Here is a 19,287-nt window from a genome sequence, read left to right as displayed (position 1 = left end):
CATCTTGTCAATAGTGTTCCTAAAATGTGGCACCCAAATTTGAATCTCCTACTCCAGAGCTTCTTGTCTACCAAAAAATCAAAACTCACATTTACATAGCACTTTTATACATACAAAGTCCTTTCCTACAACAACCTTTTAAGAGGTAACATTAAAAAAAAAAAGAGGTACCATACCTAGGTCTTTTTTTAAAAAAAATTCTTATTTATTTATCTATTTATCCATTCATTCATTCATTCATTCATTCATGGTGGGGCAATGAGGGTTAAGTGACTTGCCCAGGGTCACACAGCTAGTAAGTGTCAAGTGTCTGAGGCCAGATTTGAACTCAGGTCCTCCTGAATCCAGGGCCAGTGCTTTATCCACTGTACCACCTAGCTGCCCACATAGATCTTTTTAACATGTGCACTTTAGCTCTAGCGTGTCCATCTTCACTTGCTCAGTTGATCTATTTATTTTTATTTGTTTATTTTTTATAATCACTATTACAAATGTAATTGTGGGGGGCTGCTAGGTGGCACAGTGGATAAAGCACTGGCTTTGGATTCAGGAGGACCTGAGTTCAAATGTGGCCTCAGACACTTGACACTTACTAGCTGTGTAACCCTGAGCAACTCACTTAACCCTCATTGTCCGACAAAAAAAAAAAAAAAGAAAGAAAAAGAGAAAGGAAAAAAAAGAAATGTAATTGTGATTATAAGACAACTTTCTCTGGTTTAGTGATCGCATAGTCAGTAATTTACCTTATCATTTTCAGTAATAGATGAAAAGTATAAACCTGCCACAATCTGGTTCCAACTTGTCTTTCCAGACTTATTTCCAGTTAGTTATTCCCACTCATGTGCTTTCCATTCCAAACTGGCCCACTAGTTTCCCCCGATTTTGATATTCCATTGAATGGAAACCCTGGGTTAGTAGATGAAAAGCAGGTCTCAGAGTTAGGAGCCTGACCTTTTATCTGTAACATATAGAGGCTATGTCACTAGGGACAAATTACTAAAATTCTCAGTACTCTAAGCCTGGAAGTGACTAGGTGGCACAGTTGATAGAGCATCAGGCTTAGAGTCAGGAACACCTGAGTTCAAATCCAGCCTCAGAAACTGCCTAGCTATGTGACCTTGGTTAAGTCACTTAACCTCTGTTTGTCTTAATCCCCTGGAGAAGGTAATGGCAAACCAGTCCAGTATATTTGCCAAGAAAACCCCATGGACAGAGGTCCACAGGGTTATGAAGAATCAGACACAACTGAAATGACTGAATAACCCTAAGCCCAAGATGTCAAACACATCCACTTGTGGCAAAACTCCCAGAGTACAGTCTTCAACAGATTAAAAAGGAACTGGGAAATAATTAACAAGTAATGTAATATTTAACAAATATTTTAAAAGCCAGATTCTTTTAAACTGGTTATCTTTTAACTAGGTTTACACATAAAAAGAAATGTTTAACAAAATAAATGAAAACACAATAGAACATAAATAATGTTAATCTGTGGTTTTCGAAATCAATTTGCAGCCAGCAGGGATCCTTATGTAAAGTTTAGTGACCCCTGTTTCTCTTTGAGTTTGACATCAGTATTCTAAGCAACTCTATAAATGGTAAAGAATGTGCTAACTTGCATTGGTAGACTTTCCTCATCAAATAAAATCACAGGTCCAAGCCTACCTGTTTGCAAGCTCTATGTTGCCTGGGATGTGTTCCTCCTTCGGCTCTGCCTCTAAGAGATCTTGGCTTTCTTCAAGGCTGCCTTTTTATTGAGGCAGCTTGGTGGTACAGTGGACCTGGACTGAACCTAGAGTCAGGAAGATCTGAGTTCAAATCTTGCCTCACACAAGGAGCTGCCTGACTGTGAGCAAGTCAATCAACTTCAGTCTCATCATCTGCAAAATGGGGACAACAATAGCACCTGCCTCATGAGGATCAAATGAGGCAACATTTGGAGGGTGCTTTTCAAACCCCAAAGGTTATTTAAGACTCATTTCAGGTGTTATCTAATAAAGGAAACCCTTCCGATGCTCCATTCCTCAGTTGGTATTCATCTGAAGAGGTCTTCAAATTATATTATATTTATCTATTTATCTGTTGCCCCTCCAGGAGAATCTATGCTTCTTGAGGACAGGAACTATTTCATTCCTCTTTTTTGTCCTAGCACCTACCAAATGTCTCACCAATAGTTGATTAATTTTTAGGCTTTAACCACCAGAGGTTGCTGCTGACCAGTTACCTAATCTTGTTTACTAAGAACTTAGGGTCATCAGTCATTTATTTTTACTGTTATGCACCCCAACTCAACAGCAGAGGGAATTCTGGGGGAGAGAGGAATGCCAAGTCCTTTCTAGCTCCCCTATCGCCTGTCCTTTGCAAGTAGCAGCATATAACTCATTAGTCTAAGGGTTTAATGGAGATCTGTCCAACCAGATTCTTGGCTCAGCTCCTGCTAGTACTCTGTTCATCCTATCCCTGTTGCATTTCAATTGAGGTTACCAAAAAACCCCAAAACAAAACAAAACAAAACAAAAACACACACACACAAAACCAAATAAACTGCAACAAAAAACAAACAAACAGCTGTCTAGGGGAGGGGGGAGGGAGGGGTGGGAGGGAGAAAAATCTGAAATTGTAAAGCATGTATAAACAAAAGTTGAGAACTATCTTTACATGTAATGGAAAAAATAAAATACCTCATACATTAAAAAAACAAACAAACAAACAAACAAATATATATATATATATATACATTTCTTTAATTATGCCATTATAAAGGAATAAAACCAAATACATTAAATCAGCAGAATGAAAATCCACAAATATTTCTCAGATCAGGCAAGTCAAATCCCAGGAACTCAAAAGAACATGGTTCAGGCACTCAGATTCCAATTCTCCCCCTCCTGGAAAGGCTTCTCACAAAGTCCTAAAGTTAAACAAAGTACTAGGGGTCTTGGCTTGATCCCAACATGCTTCTGCTCTCTCATTAGTCTCCAACTTGGTCCTGCTCTGCTCACTATTCTTTTCTCTTTAAAAAAAGTATTATTTATTTTAACATTCAATTTACAAAATCTTTAGTTCCAAATTTTCTCCCTCTCACTCCTCCTCCACCCATTTAAAAATATTTCCCAATTACATTTTTTTTTTGGTGAGGCAATTGGGGTTAAGTGACTTGCCCAGGGTCACACAGCTAGTAAGTATTAAGTGTCTGAGGCTGGATTTGAATTCAGGTCCTCCTGAATCCAGGGCCAGTGCTCTATCCACTGCACCACCTAGCTGCCCCTTCCCAATTACATTTTAATCTGGTTCGGGCTGCACTTGGAAATATTGTTTATATGTTTGACTCCTCTGGTGAAGGAAAAGTTGAGAGTATGTAACATAAATTTATGGTGGATTCAATGAACACAATTTTCTGATTTTCTCTAGCTCTAATTAGTGGCAAGTGAGTAGGAGCAAAAGTAGAAGTGGTAGAAGTGTCCAGGATTGATTGGGATTAGGGAAAGCATGGTTGATGATGATATATATGAAAAGGTGTTCTGGTCTGCGTGACTCAGGCCAGTCCCCTGGTAGTTTAGGTTAAATATTGGAACAAAATGAGACACTCATAAGTCTTTCAACAGTTAACAAAAGGAACTTTACTTAGCCATAACAGAGAACAATGAAATTCTATAAGAATAGGCATTGAACATACTTCTAGTTGATTCTGACAAAGTTCCTAGCTCCCTTGCCTGTGTTAACTATTGTGATCCACTAACCAAATCTCTAAGAACAATCCTCCCACACCAGGTCCTTTGGCTATTTTGTCTGCAGGTCAGCACCTGCGAAAAAACTGATAGCAACAGACCAAATTTTGAGGAATATCTCAAAATTTTTTTTTCTTTTTCCCCCCCTTTTTTCCCCTTCTCTCTCTCTCTCTCTCTCTCTCTCTCTCTCTCTCTCTCTCTCTCTCTCTCTCTCTCTGACTGGGGCAATGAGGGTTAAATGACTTGCCCAGGGTCACATAGTTAATAAGTGTCAAGTGTCTGAAGCCGGATTTCAACTCAGGTCCTCCTGAATCCAGGGCCGGTGCTTTATCCACTGTACCACCCAGATGCCCCCATATCTCAATATTTTTAAGGAAAAATTAGCCTGACCCGCAAGGAAGGAAGGGTTAATATGTTGTTCTTCCCATGGACGAAAGATTCAAGAGTATAGTGTGGAATTCAACTGAGTGACCAAAGGGTCAAGATAGGGAAAAGTGAAGGGTACATTCAGTTCAGGGATAATGGCTTGAGAAAGGATAGAGGGAAGGAAGGAATGAAGGTTACACTGAAGATGAAAAAGGGGGTTAGGTTTAAAGGGCATAAGGAAAGAAGGAATGATAAAAGAGTATGATCAGATAAGGGAATTTTAGAGTTCATGAACATGGAAGTAGAACAGTTGTGGGTGATGGCAAGATCAAGGGTGTAACCACTTGTGTAAGTAGCAGAGGTGAAATGGATGAACAGATGAATGGGGCATGGGAATTGAGTCGATTGATAAGTTGTTTGAGAGAGCATCACTATGCATGTTGAAGTCCCCTAGTCCGAGGGAATGAGTTGGGACGTATAGGCTGTAAGGTAGTTACTACACTCATTGAGATAGAAAAGAGAATATCTGAGCCACCAGGATCTGGATTGAGTAATGAATCTGAATTGAATGAACATCAAAAGAGTAGAGGTTGCTGCCTCATGATGGTAGAGGGAGACCCAAGAAATGGCAATAAGGAACAAAGAGTTTCCAAGTCCCTCATCATGACTAGTGAGTCATAGGGGCTAGGAGGATGAGGACCGGAAAGGAAAGGCAGGGATTTAGGGTCTTCGGAACAAAGCCAGTTCTTAGTGAGTGCCAGGATACTGAAGGAGTGAAGAAAGAAATGGTTGAGGAGGAAAAAATCATGGAGCAGACATTCAACAGAACATAATGGAAGGGACAGGAAGATCTGGAGTGGGGGAGAAAGGATGAGGGGTAGGCAACTGGGGAATGGAGTTTGTACATAGAGAGCAAGTAGAGTCACTAGGATTGGGAGTATATAAGGGAATGGGAGTGTGCTAGCTCTTGAGAAGTGAGTCCAAGTAGAGTGTAAGTGATTGGAGTGAGGTCTACTGAAGGAAGCAAGTGATTAGATTGTCCAAGTACTTCCTCAAAATCCAACCTCATGGCAGTTAGCAATGTTGTATCTTGGGAGGCCGACCTCAGAGCATGCAGGAACAGGAAGAGCAATGGCCTATGGGACTCTGGGCAGCGGGAGACAGAAGATGACAATGCAAGATGTGTTGGCATGGGGTTGTGACAGAAGCCTGAATGGAATCTGATAGCCAAAGTATAGGTATAGATCCAGGAATGGCTGAAGAAGTGCTAGAAAAAGCCCTAGGGTGAATATTAAGGCTGGAAATCAGGTGAGTGGCACAGTCTGGTCCCTGGAGAAAGGCCCGGGGCAAAGCCAGAAGAGGGGAGGCAAGTGGCCAGGTCTGACCCCATGAAATGCCTGGGACTGTGGCAACTCAAAGCCCTTGGAAATTTTGGGGAAAAGTAGCTGCTGAACAGGAGATTACCAGGTATAATCTAGCCTTCAGAGATTAAAAGCAGGAGACATGTGGAATGCTCACCATAAACTAGAGTAAGATTTTTGACAGAGACCCAAGTCCCTGCCAGGAAGTTCTGCTTGAGAGAATGAACTGTTTATCCAGGAACATTGCTTCCTTTTGTTCTAATGATCTTAATGCCTGTGGCAAAGACTCTCCTCCTGAAAATTAGGAGCTTTGGCCAAGCTTTGGATAGGAACACAGGTCACCTGTTAGGGGAAAAAAATCAAGAAAAGTGCTTTGTTCTGTTCTGTTCTGTTTCTAAGGGGTGGGGGTGGGGGCTGTTGCTGATCCTCTGGTGGACGAGTGGGCTGATAATTTTTTAAACAAACTTTAAAAAAGACTCAGGACTTTGAACTTAAAAACTACAACAGAGTTCACTCTTTCCATCAGGAAGATATAGCATTAAAGCCAAGGCCTTTAACTAAAGTCAGAAACTAGAAGCAGGGAAGTTCTGCATTGGGGGTATACTTGGCAGTGGTTGATGGAGAATATGTAGTCATTGGAGACTGGCACAAGCTTCATGTGCAGTGAAGCAGCATCTGGTAGAGACAGTGCACCAAGAGGGAAGAGAATAACAATATCACCAAAAGACATCAGTTGCTCTACACCATCAGAGATGAGAATTATCCCCATAAATGCACACTGTCCACAAATGTTCCCTATGTGTGTCCCCTCTTATATCTTCCCATTGATGCTGTGTATATTTGTGGGATAGCTTGCCTCATGTTTGTGGAGAAAATAATTTATTATTTCTTGCTCTATCTCACTATACAATTTATTATTTTATCACTATATTATTCATTAAATGCCTTTCCTCTGAACTAATTGTGTCTTCTGCCTAACAATTAAATTAAATACATTGATGGGGGCTCCTGAGCTGTGATTTTTTTTTTTTTGGAGCTGTAGATCCATAGAATACTTCAAACCTGGGCTAGTCTCCTCTGGGGGACCCACTCTGGAAGTTAGGAGCTGCCTCAAAAGTGCTACAAATACTTTTGTATTGAATAAAATTTACCTTGACACTATTCCCTTCTGAATGGGTTGCAAGCCCATTACTCCTCCTTTTCTGTATCACTCTTTCATCCTAGCCCAGTATGACCTAGCCAAAGTGCTAGAGTTGAAAAAGAGGCCTGTGGTCCAGAAAACAAGGCTGAGAAAGGGGAGGTCAGTGGGTGGTGTGGTCTGACCATTGTCAGTGCAGAGGGAGGCTATTCCAAGCTTTCCTGTCTGGGGGAGGAGGGGAAGGTGTTTCTCAATAGATCAAAGGCCTATTGGGAGGTGGAGCCTGGCAACTTCTCTTGAGCTTTTGCATTTGCTTAGTAAATATCTACCACCTTGGGACCAGCTTCCTGGAATCTATCCTCTAGGGTCAGGATGGCACCAAGTGAGGGAAGGGAGGAAGGGAGAGTTACTAATTCATAGAAGCTTCTAAATTCTGACCCCTCCTATCCCTATACAACCAGGATGAAGGCTCTAGCCCATACCCTGCTACTTGCCATTCTCTTTCTTCTGCTGGCCTCCTTCAGCCCCATTGCTGCCCAGGAGGTACCTGTCTGTGTGTATGTGTGTTCATGAGCACGTATGACTGCATATGTGTGAACTTATACTGGCACAAATATTTGGAAGTATGTTTGCATATCTGTGTGCCTATGTAGAGGTAGGAGGGTATGAGTGTATCCAATGCTGAGTCCATCTGGAGGGGCCTTTGGATCGAATATTCTGGGGAGCCTAGTAGGATATACCAGGAATCTGGGAGTGAGTGTTATTGGGGAACTGAGTGATGGCAGAGGTGGTATGTGGATTGTATGGCAGTGACAGTGGGGGCGGGGTACTAAATAGCCCAGAAATTTGGAGAGTTGAATCTATGGAAGGCCAGAACAAGACTGCCATGGACCTTGGGTTGGTGAGGGAGATCTGTCCTACGGAAATGGCTCTCCCTTAGGGCAGAGGTGGGAGAAGTCTTGGGATTCCAAAGGCTCTGTGCTCACTCCCCAAACACTTCTAGCTTCCACCTACCTTAACTACCATCAGCGCTTGATGAGAGATGAGGATGGGCTTCGTTCTCCTCATCTTCAAAAGGGAGAGACAGAAGCCCAGAAAGATTAAATGACTCCCCCAATTGCCTCACTAAAAAAAAAAAAAAAAAGATTAAATGACTTGATCCAAGTTGCCAAACAAGTCAGCATGGGCAGGACTAGAACCCAAATTTCCCAATGAAGCTCAATCTTCCCACTCCTGCTCCCCCATTCCTAAACTTTCAATCACATCCTTAGCAATGGGGATCGGCTACACTGCCCCATTGTCTGATGCCCGTAGTGATTAATTGGCGTGTGATTAGCCCGGGAGGGCCAGGGAGGGCTGGCAGAGACAACCAGAGATGCTCCCATTGTGTCTCCGTCTTCTGGTATCATTCATACTCTAGGATGGCATTGATTTCTACAGTCTCACCATGGACTCCAAGATCACATCACGATTTGCCCACACGACCATCACCAGCCATGTGGTCAATAAGGCTGAACAAGCCCAAGAGGTCACCTTCCAGGTGGAGATGCCCCAGACAGCCTTCATCACCAACTTTTCCATGTAGGTATCGATCCTTAACAGCTTCCAATTACCTTCATACTTCAACATCCTCTGTGCCCCAGCTCCCCTAATAAAGAGTTTCAGGGACAGGGTTCACGACCTGATGTATATACACTAATATGCAGAACATGGGTAATGGACAGAGTGAGCTTGACATTTTAGTACAAATAATAATTTGTACTATATAACTAATAAATAAAAATATATAACTAACAAAAGAATAAATAATTAATATGACTCATGAAGACTTAGTCAGATGAGACTCATAATTAGACTGCTGCAATTTAATATCACACCTAGTTTTTTTTTAAATTGAGAGTCTGCATCTGCATGGAAATTCATGGACCCAAGAAATAAATTTAGGTGGAGAAAATTTAGATAAGAATAAAAGGAAAGAGAAAGGGAACAACTATTCCTATAGGAATATACTACAAACTATCTGGCCAGATGGAGGGCATAGATGATACTTTCCCAATAGTAATTGAAAGTTTTTAGAGTGTTGTCCTCAGAACAACTGTTAGAGATATTCACTGCAAATATTGATATTCTCACTTTTCACCTAAAGAAACAGAGGCACAGAGAAATTGAGTGAAATTTACAAGGATATACAGCAATAAATTCTCTGAAGTGACCTTGAATACAAATTTTCTAAACACAAGTTTGGTGCTCTTTTCATTTCATTAGACTACCTGCAGATCACGAAACTGACACAGAGGCAAGATAGAATAATAATAGGGAATGTCAGCTCTCTAGATACTTGGTGGAGGGGTCTTTTTTTTTTGCCAGAAACATGACCTAAGAAATTCTTCATTTGCCTGGTTAGAAATTTTATCTCCATGTTCTGTTCAAAAATATTTATCAATGACACGGATGAAGACACAGGAGACTGTCTTGTGCCTTTGCAGATGATAGAAAGATGGGAGAGGTACTTAATATATTGGACAACAGAAGAATTAAGCTTCAAAGTGATTACTGGGGGTGTGGGGAGGAGTACAACTAGGTGGCACAGTGGATAAAACTCCAGCCCTGGATTCAGGAGGACCTGAGTTCAAATCCAGCGTCAAACACTTGACACTTACTAGCTGTGTGACCCTGGGCAAGTCACTTAACCTTCATTGCCCTGCGGTCCCCCAAAATAATGATCACTTGGGGCTAGAACATTGAAAATAATGTGGAATTAGCAGTTGAAATATAACAGAAATAGATTGTAGTTGAAATATAACAGGAATAAATATGCTTTAGAACTTGACCTTCAGAGAGATAGGGATGAGAATCTAGAGCTCAGTAGAGTGGTCAGGGCCTTGACCACTGGTTTGATCATCATGCATACAGAGGCAGCGATCAAAGCCCTTTGAGTGAATGAGAGTGACAGTGACAGAGGATACTCTCAGGCAGCAACCATATGAGAAATCACTGCGCCCAGCTTTCCTGTCTCATTTGTGCAAGAAGAACATGGAAAGTCAGTGAAATAGCAGCAGAGTGCTTAAAGAGGTGGGAGGATAACCAAGAGTATGATGTCTTTAAAGGCAAGAAAGGAGAAAGATCCCAAGGGAGTCAGTCAACCCTGGGATTTGGATTCGTTATGACCTCACAGGTCCCGTTCGCCTCTAGGATTAAATGACTGCCTGCCTATTTTGGTTACTCCCCCCTCCATTCTCTTTCCCCTTCAATGGTAAGCCCCTTACCATTTCCCTCTTTCTAAAGATACCTGGACAGTCAACAAACATTTATTAAGCTCCTACCATGTTCCAGAAACTACGCTAAGTGCTGAGGATACAAAGAAAGGCAAAAACAGTGTCTACTCTCAAGGATTTCACAGTCTAATGGGAGACACATGTACATGTAAGCTATAGACAGAGTTAATCTCAGGTGGAAGGGATGAGCATGAAGGGGGACAAGCAAAGGCTTCTTGCAGAAGGAGGGATTTTATTTTATTTTTTCAATTTATTTTTGTTTTTTTCCAGGGCAATGGGGGTTAAGTGACATGCCCAGGGTCACACAGCTAGTAAGTGTCAAGTGTCTGAGGCCGGATTTGAACTCAGGTCCTCTGAATCCAGGGCTGGTGCTTTATCCACTGCACTACCTAGCTTCCCCCATGAAGGTGGGATTTTAGATGAGACTTGGAGAAAGTCAGAGGAGCCAGGGGGCAGAGAGTTCAAGGCATGGAAAACAGCCAGTGGAAATGCATGGAGTCAGGAGAAGGACTGTCTTGTACAAGGAGGTTAGAAACACTGGATTGTGAACTATGTGGAAGTGAAGTGTGGAGGGCGCCAGTCTAGGAAGGGCTTTAAAAGCCAAATAGGGGGCAGCTAGGTGGCACAGTGGATAGAGCACCGGCCCTGGAGTCAGGAGTACCTGAGTTCAAATTTGGCCTCAGACACTTAACACTTACTAGCTGTGTGACCCTGGGCAAGTCACTTAACCCCAATTGCTTTACTAAAAAAAAAAAAAAAGCCAAATAGGGTGGTTTATATATGATCCTGGAGTAAACAGGGAGGGGTGTGTGTGTGTGTGTGTGTGTGTGTGTGTGTGTATGTGACATGATCAGACTTGAGCTTCAAGAAGATCAATTTTACAGCTGAGTGGAGGATGGACTACAGTGGGAGAGAGACTTGAGGCAAGGAGACCGACCTGAATGTATTTCGAGAGTTCAGGCATGAAATAGTGAGGGCCCACATCAGGGGGGGTAGCTCTGTAAATGGAGAGAAGGGACTGTATATGAGAGATATGGTAAATGTAGATTTGATAGCATTTGGCAACTGATTGGATATAGGGGAGAGATAAGGGAGAAAGAAGAATTTAGGATGACAATAAGGTTGCAATCCTGGATGACTGGGAAGGAATAGTGGTACCCTTGATAGCAATAGCAGAAGGTTTGGGAGAAAAGATCCTGTTTTGGATGTGTTCATTTTAAGATGTCTATAGGTCTTCCAGTTTGAGATGTCTAGTAGATAGTTGGTTACAGGCTGGAGGTCAAGAGAGATGTTAGGGACGGATAAGTAGAATTGAGAATCATCAAGATGAAAATTGAGTCCATAGGAATTGATGAGCTCATTAAGAAAAATGTATAGAAGAGGCAGCTAGGTGGCGCAGTAGATAGAGCACCGGCCCTGGATTCAGGAGGACCTGAGTTCAAATCTGGCCTCAGACACTTGACACTTACTAGCTGTGTGACCCTGGGCAAGTCACTTAACCCCAATTGCCTCGCAAAAAAAAAAAATGTATAGAAGAGAGGAGAGCCCAGGACAGAGCCTTGAGGGATGCCCACAGACAGTGGGTATGACTTGGATGATGATCCAGCAGAGACTGAGAAGGGGCAGTCAGAGAGGTAGGAAGAGAACTGGGAGAGAATGGTGTCACAGGAACCTCAAGAGAAGAGACTTTCATGCCTTTCATTGCTGGGGGGTGAAAGTGGAGAAAGGGAAGAGAAGGAGAGAAGGAGGGAAGAAAGCACTGAAGGATAGAAGCTCCCTTCTCATCCAGTCAGGCCATTGTCTCATCCTGTTGGGGCCATTGGCTCTTCCCTCCCTTCCCCTCCCCCTCTTCTCTCCCATCCTGCCCTAGGGCTGCTTCCAGACATATTTTGCAATGTTTACAGTGAGGCAGAGAACTTTGTTCATCTTTCCCTGCTGAACCCAGGGTCACAGTAGGAAGGAGGAGGGGGAAAGAGGACCTGGGCCTTTGACAAAATTAGACAAAGAGTGAGGCGGGGAGGACATTGTCAAGAGTCATTGGCGGGGGGGGGGGGGGGGGGGGGGGGGGGGGCGTGCAGCTAGGTGGCGCAGTGCATAAAGCACTGGTCCTGGATTCAGAAGGACCTGAGTTCAAATCTGGCCTCAGACACTTGATAGGAAAGGAAAGGAAAGGAAAGGAAAGGAGACATTTGGGGGAAAGATGAAGAGGGGAGCTCAGGCTTAGGGAATGGTTTTCTCTAGCCGGGATGGGGCAAATAATGTCCCAGTTGAGAGACATGAGGAGGAAATAAAGTAACTTCTGAATGTCCCTTTGATATTCCCTGAAGTGAAGGTCCCTGATTCTATGCCTGGGTTAGAGGAAGAGAGGTTGTGAGTCATGTTAAGCCCATCATTCTGCTGCCCTTGGCATCTCTCTGGGGAGGGCAAAAATTTAATCTGTTTATAAATGAGACCAAATCCTTGCCCCTGATCCACCCAGCAGTTAGCCTGGTGTGGCTACATTGGCCATGCCAGCAGCATACAGCGGGCACTAGCTGCAGCTTTGTTTTCCTTGGGACCTGAGCAGATCACAAAGCCTGATCATGTCTCATCTTGACTTGCTGTGTGATACAGGGCCCCTATAGCCTCTCTGCACCTGGAGCCTTTTGTCCCCTTAGGCAGCAAATCAGGGAAATGTTTGTCTTGAATGAAAAACCCTGCAGCAGAGGTGCAGTTGGAGGGGGTCTGGAGCTAGCACCCAATGGATACCTAATCTCTGAAATCATATTGTTGGAGCTGGAAGAAAACCAAGAGACTCTGATCCAACATACTCATTTTAAGGATGGGAAGACTGAGGGTAAGAGAAGGCAAAGGACTTCTGCAGGGTACACAAGAAGGTAACAACAAAGCTAGGAGGAGGCTTCCTGCCCTCCTCTATCTCTGGCCCAGCCATGGTCCCCAGTTAAACTATACCCAAAAGTTGTGGGAGATGAGAAGATAGGTATAAACTCCACCATGTCTCATATCTAGTCTTACTATAGGCATCCTCTTTCAGTCTTTATTTATTTATTTTGGTGAGGCAATTGGGGTTAAGTGACTTGCCCAGGGTCACACAGCAAGTAATTGTCAAGTGTCTGAGGCTGGATTTGAACCCAGGTCCTCCTGACTCCAGGGCCAGTGCTCTATGCACTGCGTCACCTAGCTGCCCCCTCTTTCAGTCTTTATAAGCCTAATTTTATCATTCCCTGGATCCATCAAATCCTTTAACTGTATTTATATCTGTTTGCATTATCATTTGAATGCCAATAATTATCCTAGATACATAGGACCCTAGATTTAGAGCCGGAAGGTACCTTAGAGGTCATCTAGTCCAATTTTACAGCTAAGGAAACTGAGGGTACCTCCCCCCCCCCCAGAGTGAAGTAATTTGCTCACAGCTACACAGGTAAATAGCAGAGCTGGGGTTTGAACACAGGTCTTCTGATTTCAAATTCAGGGATCTTTCCTTTGCATCATACTGACTCAATCTCTGGTAAGGAAAGGTCCTTTAGTAGTAGGCTTTTTCCATTCCTACAGAAGTTATCCAAAGACTTCTTGGTTGATCCAAATATTTGGAATATCGGATTCCAGTCTATAAATAGCAATATTCCCAAACTGGCATTTTGTTTTCCTCCTCCGTGCCTTTGCCCAGGCTTTCCTCCGTACTTGAATACTCTTCCTCCTCCTCTCTAAGTTGGTATTCTTCTTTTCCTTAGTATTCTTAGTTTCTGTAGCATGATATGATTCATGCTGCAGATTCTCTATTTTGCATCCCTAGTATCCCTAGAACAGTTCCTTGCATAGAGTAGGCACCATGAAACATTTATTGTGTAATTTTTGGTGTGGGCTGTGTGTACATTTGCTGAGAGCAGCAGCAGCAGCTCATAATTATTGTCATCCTGCAGAAGCCAGAGTTTCACACTTTACAATTAACTAGCTCAGAAATGTAATATATAATTTGTCCAACAGGTGGTGCCATACTCCAGACATCAGCCCAATGGTCTTGTCAATGTCAATGTCCTTTGACAAGCACCTTAAAGCACAGATCCCTGATACTTTTGTTGTTGTTGTTTGTCCTTTTGTTGTTGTTCTCAAAGAGGACCGTGACGTAGGAGTGATGTCATGACTTGCGGTGAATTGGATTTAAGTGAGAGAGGGCTGTGCAAGGTTACCAGCCTCACTCTCTCCTCCAGAGCCATTTGGGTCAAGTGGCAAGATATACATCAGGACGACTGGAGATGGCCCTGGATGTTTAAGGCAATTGGGGTCAAGTGATTTGCCCAGTGTCACACAGCTAGTAAGTGTCTGAGGTGAAATTTGAACTCAGGTCCTCTTGACTCCGGGACCAGCACTCTATCCACTGTGCCAGTTGAACAACCTAGAAATCTAAACAATCTATCAAAAAATTAGGTCTCTACCCAGGCTGCCCAGTGAAAGGCCATGGAGGACAACAAGTTCCCTTAGAGCAGGGCCAGAGTTTCCTCTGATTTTGTCCTCTGACTGTGAGGTCCCTGAGGGTCAGGCTGGTCCTATTCCTTCTGTCTCCCTAGCCTGTGAATATCCTGATGGCAGACCCTGGGTCTACTCTTCCTTTGTCCCAAGGCTCCCAACAAGATCTTAATCACCAAGACCATGGGCCTTTTCTCAGACTTCATCCTTCTTGGCTTCTCTGTAGTTTTTGAAATTGTTAGCCACCTGTTCCCACTGGATACTCTGTTCTCCCCTCCCCTGAGGCTTTATGATATGTCACTTCCCTGGTTTCCCAAACACCCCTCTATTCTGCTCCTTCTCAATCTCCTTTGCTAGATTCTCAGTCCTACTTCCTATGCATAGGTGTAACTCAGGATTCTATCTTGAACTTTTTTCTTTACTATCCTACTCTCTTGGGGATCTCATCAGTTCCCATTGATTCATTTCTTGTCTTTATGTAGATGCCTCCCATAACTGCATATCTAGCTCTTTGGGGCAGCTAGGTAGCACAATGGATAGAGCACTGGTCCTGGAGTCAGGAGGACCTGAGTTCAAATTTCATATCAGACACTAGCTGTGTGACTCCAGGCAGGTCATTTAACCCCAATTGCCTTAAACATCTGGGGCCATGTCCAGTAGTCCTGATATCTACCTACCTACTATCTATCTATCTATCTTTCTATCTATCTATCTTGCACTGGACCCAGATAACTCTGGAGGAGAGAGTGAGGCTAGTGACTTTGCACAGCCCTCCCCCACTTAAATCCTATTCAGTGCAAGTCATGACATCAAAATGATGTCTTCTTCCAGAACAAAGGACAAGCAACAACAACCTCCTGCTCTTATTTCTTCCCAGAGTTCCAAGTTCCTCATTACCAGCTGTCTTCTGGATCCCACTCCCTGACATCTTGAGCTCAACATGTCCAAAATGAAACTTGTTAGCTTTCTTCTTGGATTCACTTTTCCTCTCAAATTCTCAAATGTGAAAAGGGATCTGCAATCTTATTGATGTGAATGCTTCCTGGGATGATGCAGATCATAACCCATTCATGCTTGCCCATCCCATGGGACTCTTCTCCATGTCTTTCCATAGGTGTACCATTGGGGATTCACTCAACATAATGGTGGCTTTTTTCACTTTCACCTGACTTCTCAAGGATGACAGTGGAGGATTTGGTCTATAAAATCTTCTATCTTTTTTCCCTCATCGTGTAGCCACCCCCATCTTTTCCCATCAGATATTTCCCTGATGACATCCTTCCTCACTCTTCTTCCTTAAAGTTGCTCATTTTTATATATTGCAGCCTACTCATACCCTCAATTCATGCATCTCTACATTTCTCTCTTGGTGATATTAATTTTTCAATTTTTTGCATTCCTTTAGCTTCACATATCACAATAGTGATTGATTATTAGTATTAAAAAGCCAGGTCTTTGTTTCTGGGAGAGAATTGGGGTCTTTGAGTATTATAATTTCCTGAAGTCAATCCACCTGATCCATTCTCTTCCACCTGTTTAATTCGAGGCCCAACTCATTGTCCATTTGTACTATTGGCTGTGGATATATGAGTTGATGAGCGCATTCTGTGGGGTGATCATGCAGCTCTTCGTCATAAACTAGGTAACAGACTTTATTCATCTGCTAGCTTTTTCCTGGGTGGATTGTGAGGCATTATGGATCTCTTCTAGGAGGTGCTGCAGTGTTCTAGAATTTGATGCAATGAGCACAATGCCAGCCACAAATAGGAGGATCTGGAGAACCTCAAGACCCATATGGAATACTTTTTTTTTAACCTTGAACTCTGTGCTGGATCACCTCCATCAAGAGTACCAGATACCTTTGGTGAGCATCTGTCTTCTTCTTTTACAACAGCTAGGTGGTGCAGTGAATAGAAAGCTGGGCTGAAAGTCAGGAAGACTGGATTTCAAATCCAGTCTCAGATATTTGGTACTGGCCAAGTCATTTAACCTCTCTCAGCCTCAGTTTCTTTATCTGTGAAATGGCAAGGACAATAGCACCCGACTCCCTGGTTTTTGTGAAGATAAAATGAGATAAAATTCACAAAGTGCTTTGCAAACCTTAAAGCACCACCTAGATGCTAGCTATTATTATTGATTCATTTGCTGTTTATGAAAAGAGGGTCATTAAATACGATTGTCTCCTCTATTAGTCACCTCTGCAGGTGCTGTATAGAGTATCCCGGTGCTTTGCATATAATAATTGCTTAATAAATGGTTTTTCATTCAGTCATTTATTTAGTCAGCCACCTTTCACGAATTCTTTCCTTTCTTTCTTTTTGTGGGGCAATGAGGTTTAAGTGACTTGCCCAGGGTCACATAGCTAGTAAGTGTCAAGTAAGTGTCCGAGGCTGGATTTGAACTCAGGTCCTCCTGAATCCAAGGCCAATGCTTTATCTACTGTGCCACCTAGCTGTCCAATGAATTCTTGAATGATATCAATGGGAGATAGTCCATTGGAAGATAGCTTTTTTTCATAAAAGTATTTTATTATTTTCCAGGTATATGTAGAGATAGTTTTCAGCATTTGTTTTTATAAGATTTCTAGTTTCAAATTTTTCTCCCTTCCTCCCCTTCCTCCCCCCTTCCCAAGACAGCAAGTAATCTGATATAGGTTATATGTGCACAATCACATCAAACATATTTCTGCATTAGTCATGCTGTGAAAGAAGAATCAGAGCAAAAAGGAAAAACCTCAAAAAGGAAAAACCACAAAAACAATAGAAATAGTATTTTTCAATCTGCATCCAGATTCAACAGTTCTTTTTTTTTCTGGATTTGGAGAGCATTTTCCATCATGTGTCCTTTGGAACTATCTTGAACCATTGTATTGCTGAGAAGAGCTAAGTCTATCACAGTTGATCAACACATAATGTTGAAACTGTGTACAATGTTCTCCTGGTTCTGCTCATCTCACTCAGCATCAGTTCATGTAAGGAAGACAGCTTTTTAAGGCAACACTTTGCTCTACTGAATCGAACTTTAAGAAATGGCAACAAATAATAAGCATAGTGGGATCTCATATTTTCTACATATTTTAATCAATTGTGTAATGGTAAAGTGTGATCCACTATGGAAAATTGCTTTTGAAAATCTTCCTGTGCCCTACTGACTGTACTGACTATACCCTTGATGTTCATGAAGATGATCCTAAAATTTTTATATATCTAGGAACTTGGGCATATGTCAGTAGTAACTGATGTTCTCCCAGTCTTCTTTTTTAGTATTAAGAAAGTCTGAGATTTTTTCCCCCATGTCTTTGATCTCTTCCTCTCTTTCAGATAGATTTTGAATATCCTCACTGCCCTCACAATTGTGTCGCCTCCAGGATGAACCTCCCAAATAGATAGATAGATATAGATACACACACATATAGTTTAATTTGGCTGCTTTTCTCTTCCTTGTTCTTTTCTATCTCCTCTATGGATATATTAGGAACTGTGATGTTAGATTCCCATTGTGATGACTACTGTCCTTGATGGTAAAAATTACTTTCTCTAAAAAGCTTTGCAGATTTTTTTCTTATTTTGTTCTGTTTGCTTTCTTCCTTCCATTTTCATACTTAAAATATTTTCAAGGTCACTTTATTTATTTCAGTCTCTTACCAAGCTTTTTTAAAAATTATTTTACTATCCACTGCCTTTCTTGTCTGATGAGGTGATACTGTTAATAATTTTCCATTGGGGGCAGCCAGGTGGCACAGTGGATAAAGCACCAGCCCTGAATTAAGGAGGACCTGAGTTCAAATCCGGCCTCAGACACTTGACACTAGCTGTGTGACCCTGGGCAAATCATTTAACCCTCATTGCCCCCCCAAGACACCCCCCCCAAATAATTTTCCATTATCTTTCTCTGTAAGATTTTATAAACAAACATATTCTAATTGGCGCTCTCTATGTCCATCATCTCTCAGCACTTAGCAATTAAATGGCAACTAAGATGCTTTGGGGCCTCTTGTTGGTCTTCTTGTTAAGGCAATTAATTTACATTGGTTAAACTTCTGTATAAAATTATTTTAATGATAATACTGTACAGGGCAACACCATCCTCCCAGTACCTCAGGCTTGAAATCTACATATCTTCCTTGACTCCTCACTACCTCTCTCCCTCCACATCCAATCTGTTGCCAAGACCTGCTAATTTCACTTTTGCAACATCTCTCAAACACCTCCTTTTCTCTCCTCTGACATTCCACCACTGTAGCACAGGTTCTCATCACCTCATGCCTAGACTATTGCAATAGCCTGCCTCAAGTCTCTCCCTACTCCATTCAGTCACTATAGTGATTTTCTCAAGGTGCAGGTCTAACCATTTCACCCCTTCACTGTAAGAATATTTTTTAAATGACTAGCCTAAATTTGGGGGGGTTGGGGCTAAACTGTGGAGGACTAATCTGGGACTGTTGACTGTTTGGCTATCTGACTGCTGTTAATTTAATATGGGCCGTTTATAAAGTTCCACCACACTGCTCCACTCCCAAATTGATAAGCAAAATATTAAGAAGGCTCTTACCTAAATAATCAAAGCAGAGTTTATTTATGAGATACTATTTTAAATTAAGAATACAGGGAGGGGCAGCTAGATGGCACAGTGGATAAAGCACTGGCCCTGGATTCAGGAGAACCTGAGTTCAAATACAGCCTCAGATACTTGATACTTACTAGCTGTGTGACCCTGGGCAAGTCACTTAACCCTCATTGCCCTGAAAAAAAAAAAAAAGAATACAGGGAAATAAAATGTACAACCTGACTGCTTTCCTGCGGTCTCTTTCCCACCTGCAGCGCTTTGAACTTCTTGAATACAATAAGGGCCTTAGCCACCTCTCGCCTCAGGGCACTCACTTGCTCAGCTACTTTCACTAACTCCGCCTGTACCCTTTCACTTTGTAAATCCCCCTGCTTCTAACTTTCCTC

General features: G+C 42.4%; 1 protein-coding gene across 3 annotated transcripts in view; it reads left to right on the top strand.

The window, feature by feature from the left end:
• Positions 1-6,944: 6,944 nt before the first annotated feature.
• Positions 6,945-19,287, top strand: part of LOC122742532 (inter-alpha-trypsin inhibitor heavy chain H4-like) — a 38,581-nt gene continuing 26,238 nt past the window's right edge. For 2 of the 3 annotated variants that reach the window (XM_043986833.1, XM_043986839.1), the window contains exons 1-2: positions 6,945-7,136; positions 8,014-8,174. In XM_043986833.1, coding sequence (XP_043842768.1) covers positions 7,056-7,136; positions 8,014-8,174 — 242 coding nt within the window. In that variant the 5' untranslated portion in view covers positions 6,945-7,055. Of the gene's footprint in view, positions 7,137-8,013; positions 8,175-16,078; positions 16,200-19,287 lie in introns of those variants that run through there. The other variant, XM_043986847.1, reaches the window with a different exon arrangement.

The sequence above is a fragment of the Dromiciops gliroides genome, chromosome 1 (assembly GCF_019393635.1).
Source record: "Dromiciops gliroides isolate mDroGli1 chromosome 1, mDroGli1.pri, whole genome shotgun sequence".
In the NCBI taxonomy this organism is placed as follows: domain Eukaryota; kingdom Metazoa; phylum Chordata; class Mammalia; order Microbiotheria; family Microbiotheriidae; genus Dromiciops; species Dromiciops gliroides.
The sequence above is the reverse complement of the archived record's forward strand: the minus strand, read 5'-3'. Positions and strand labels throughout refer to the sequence as shown.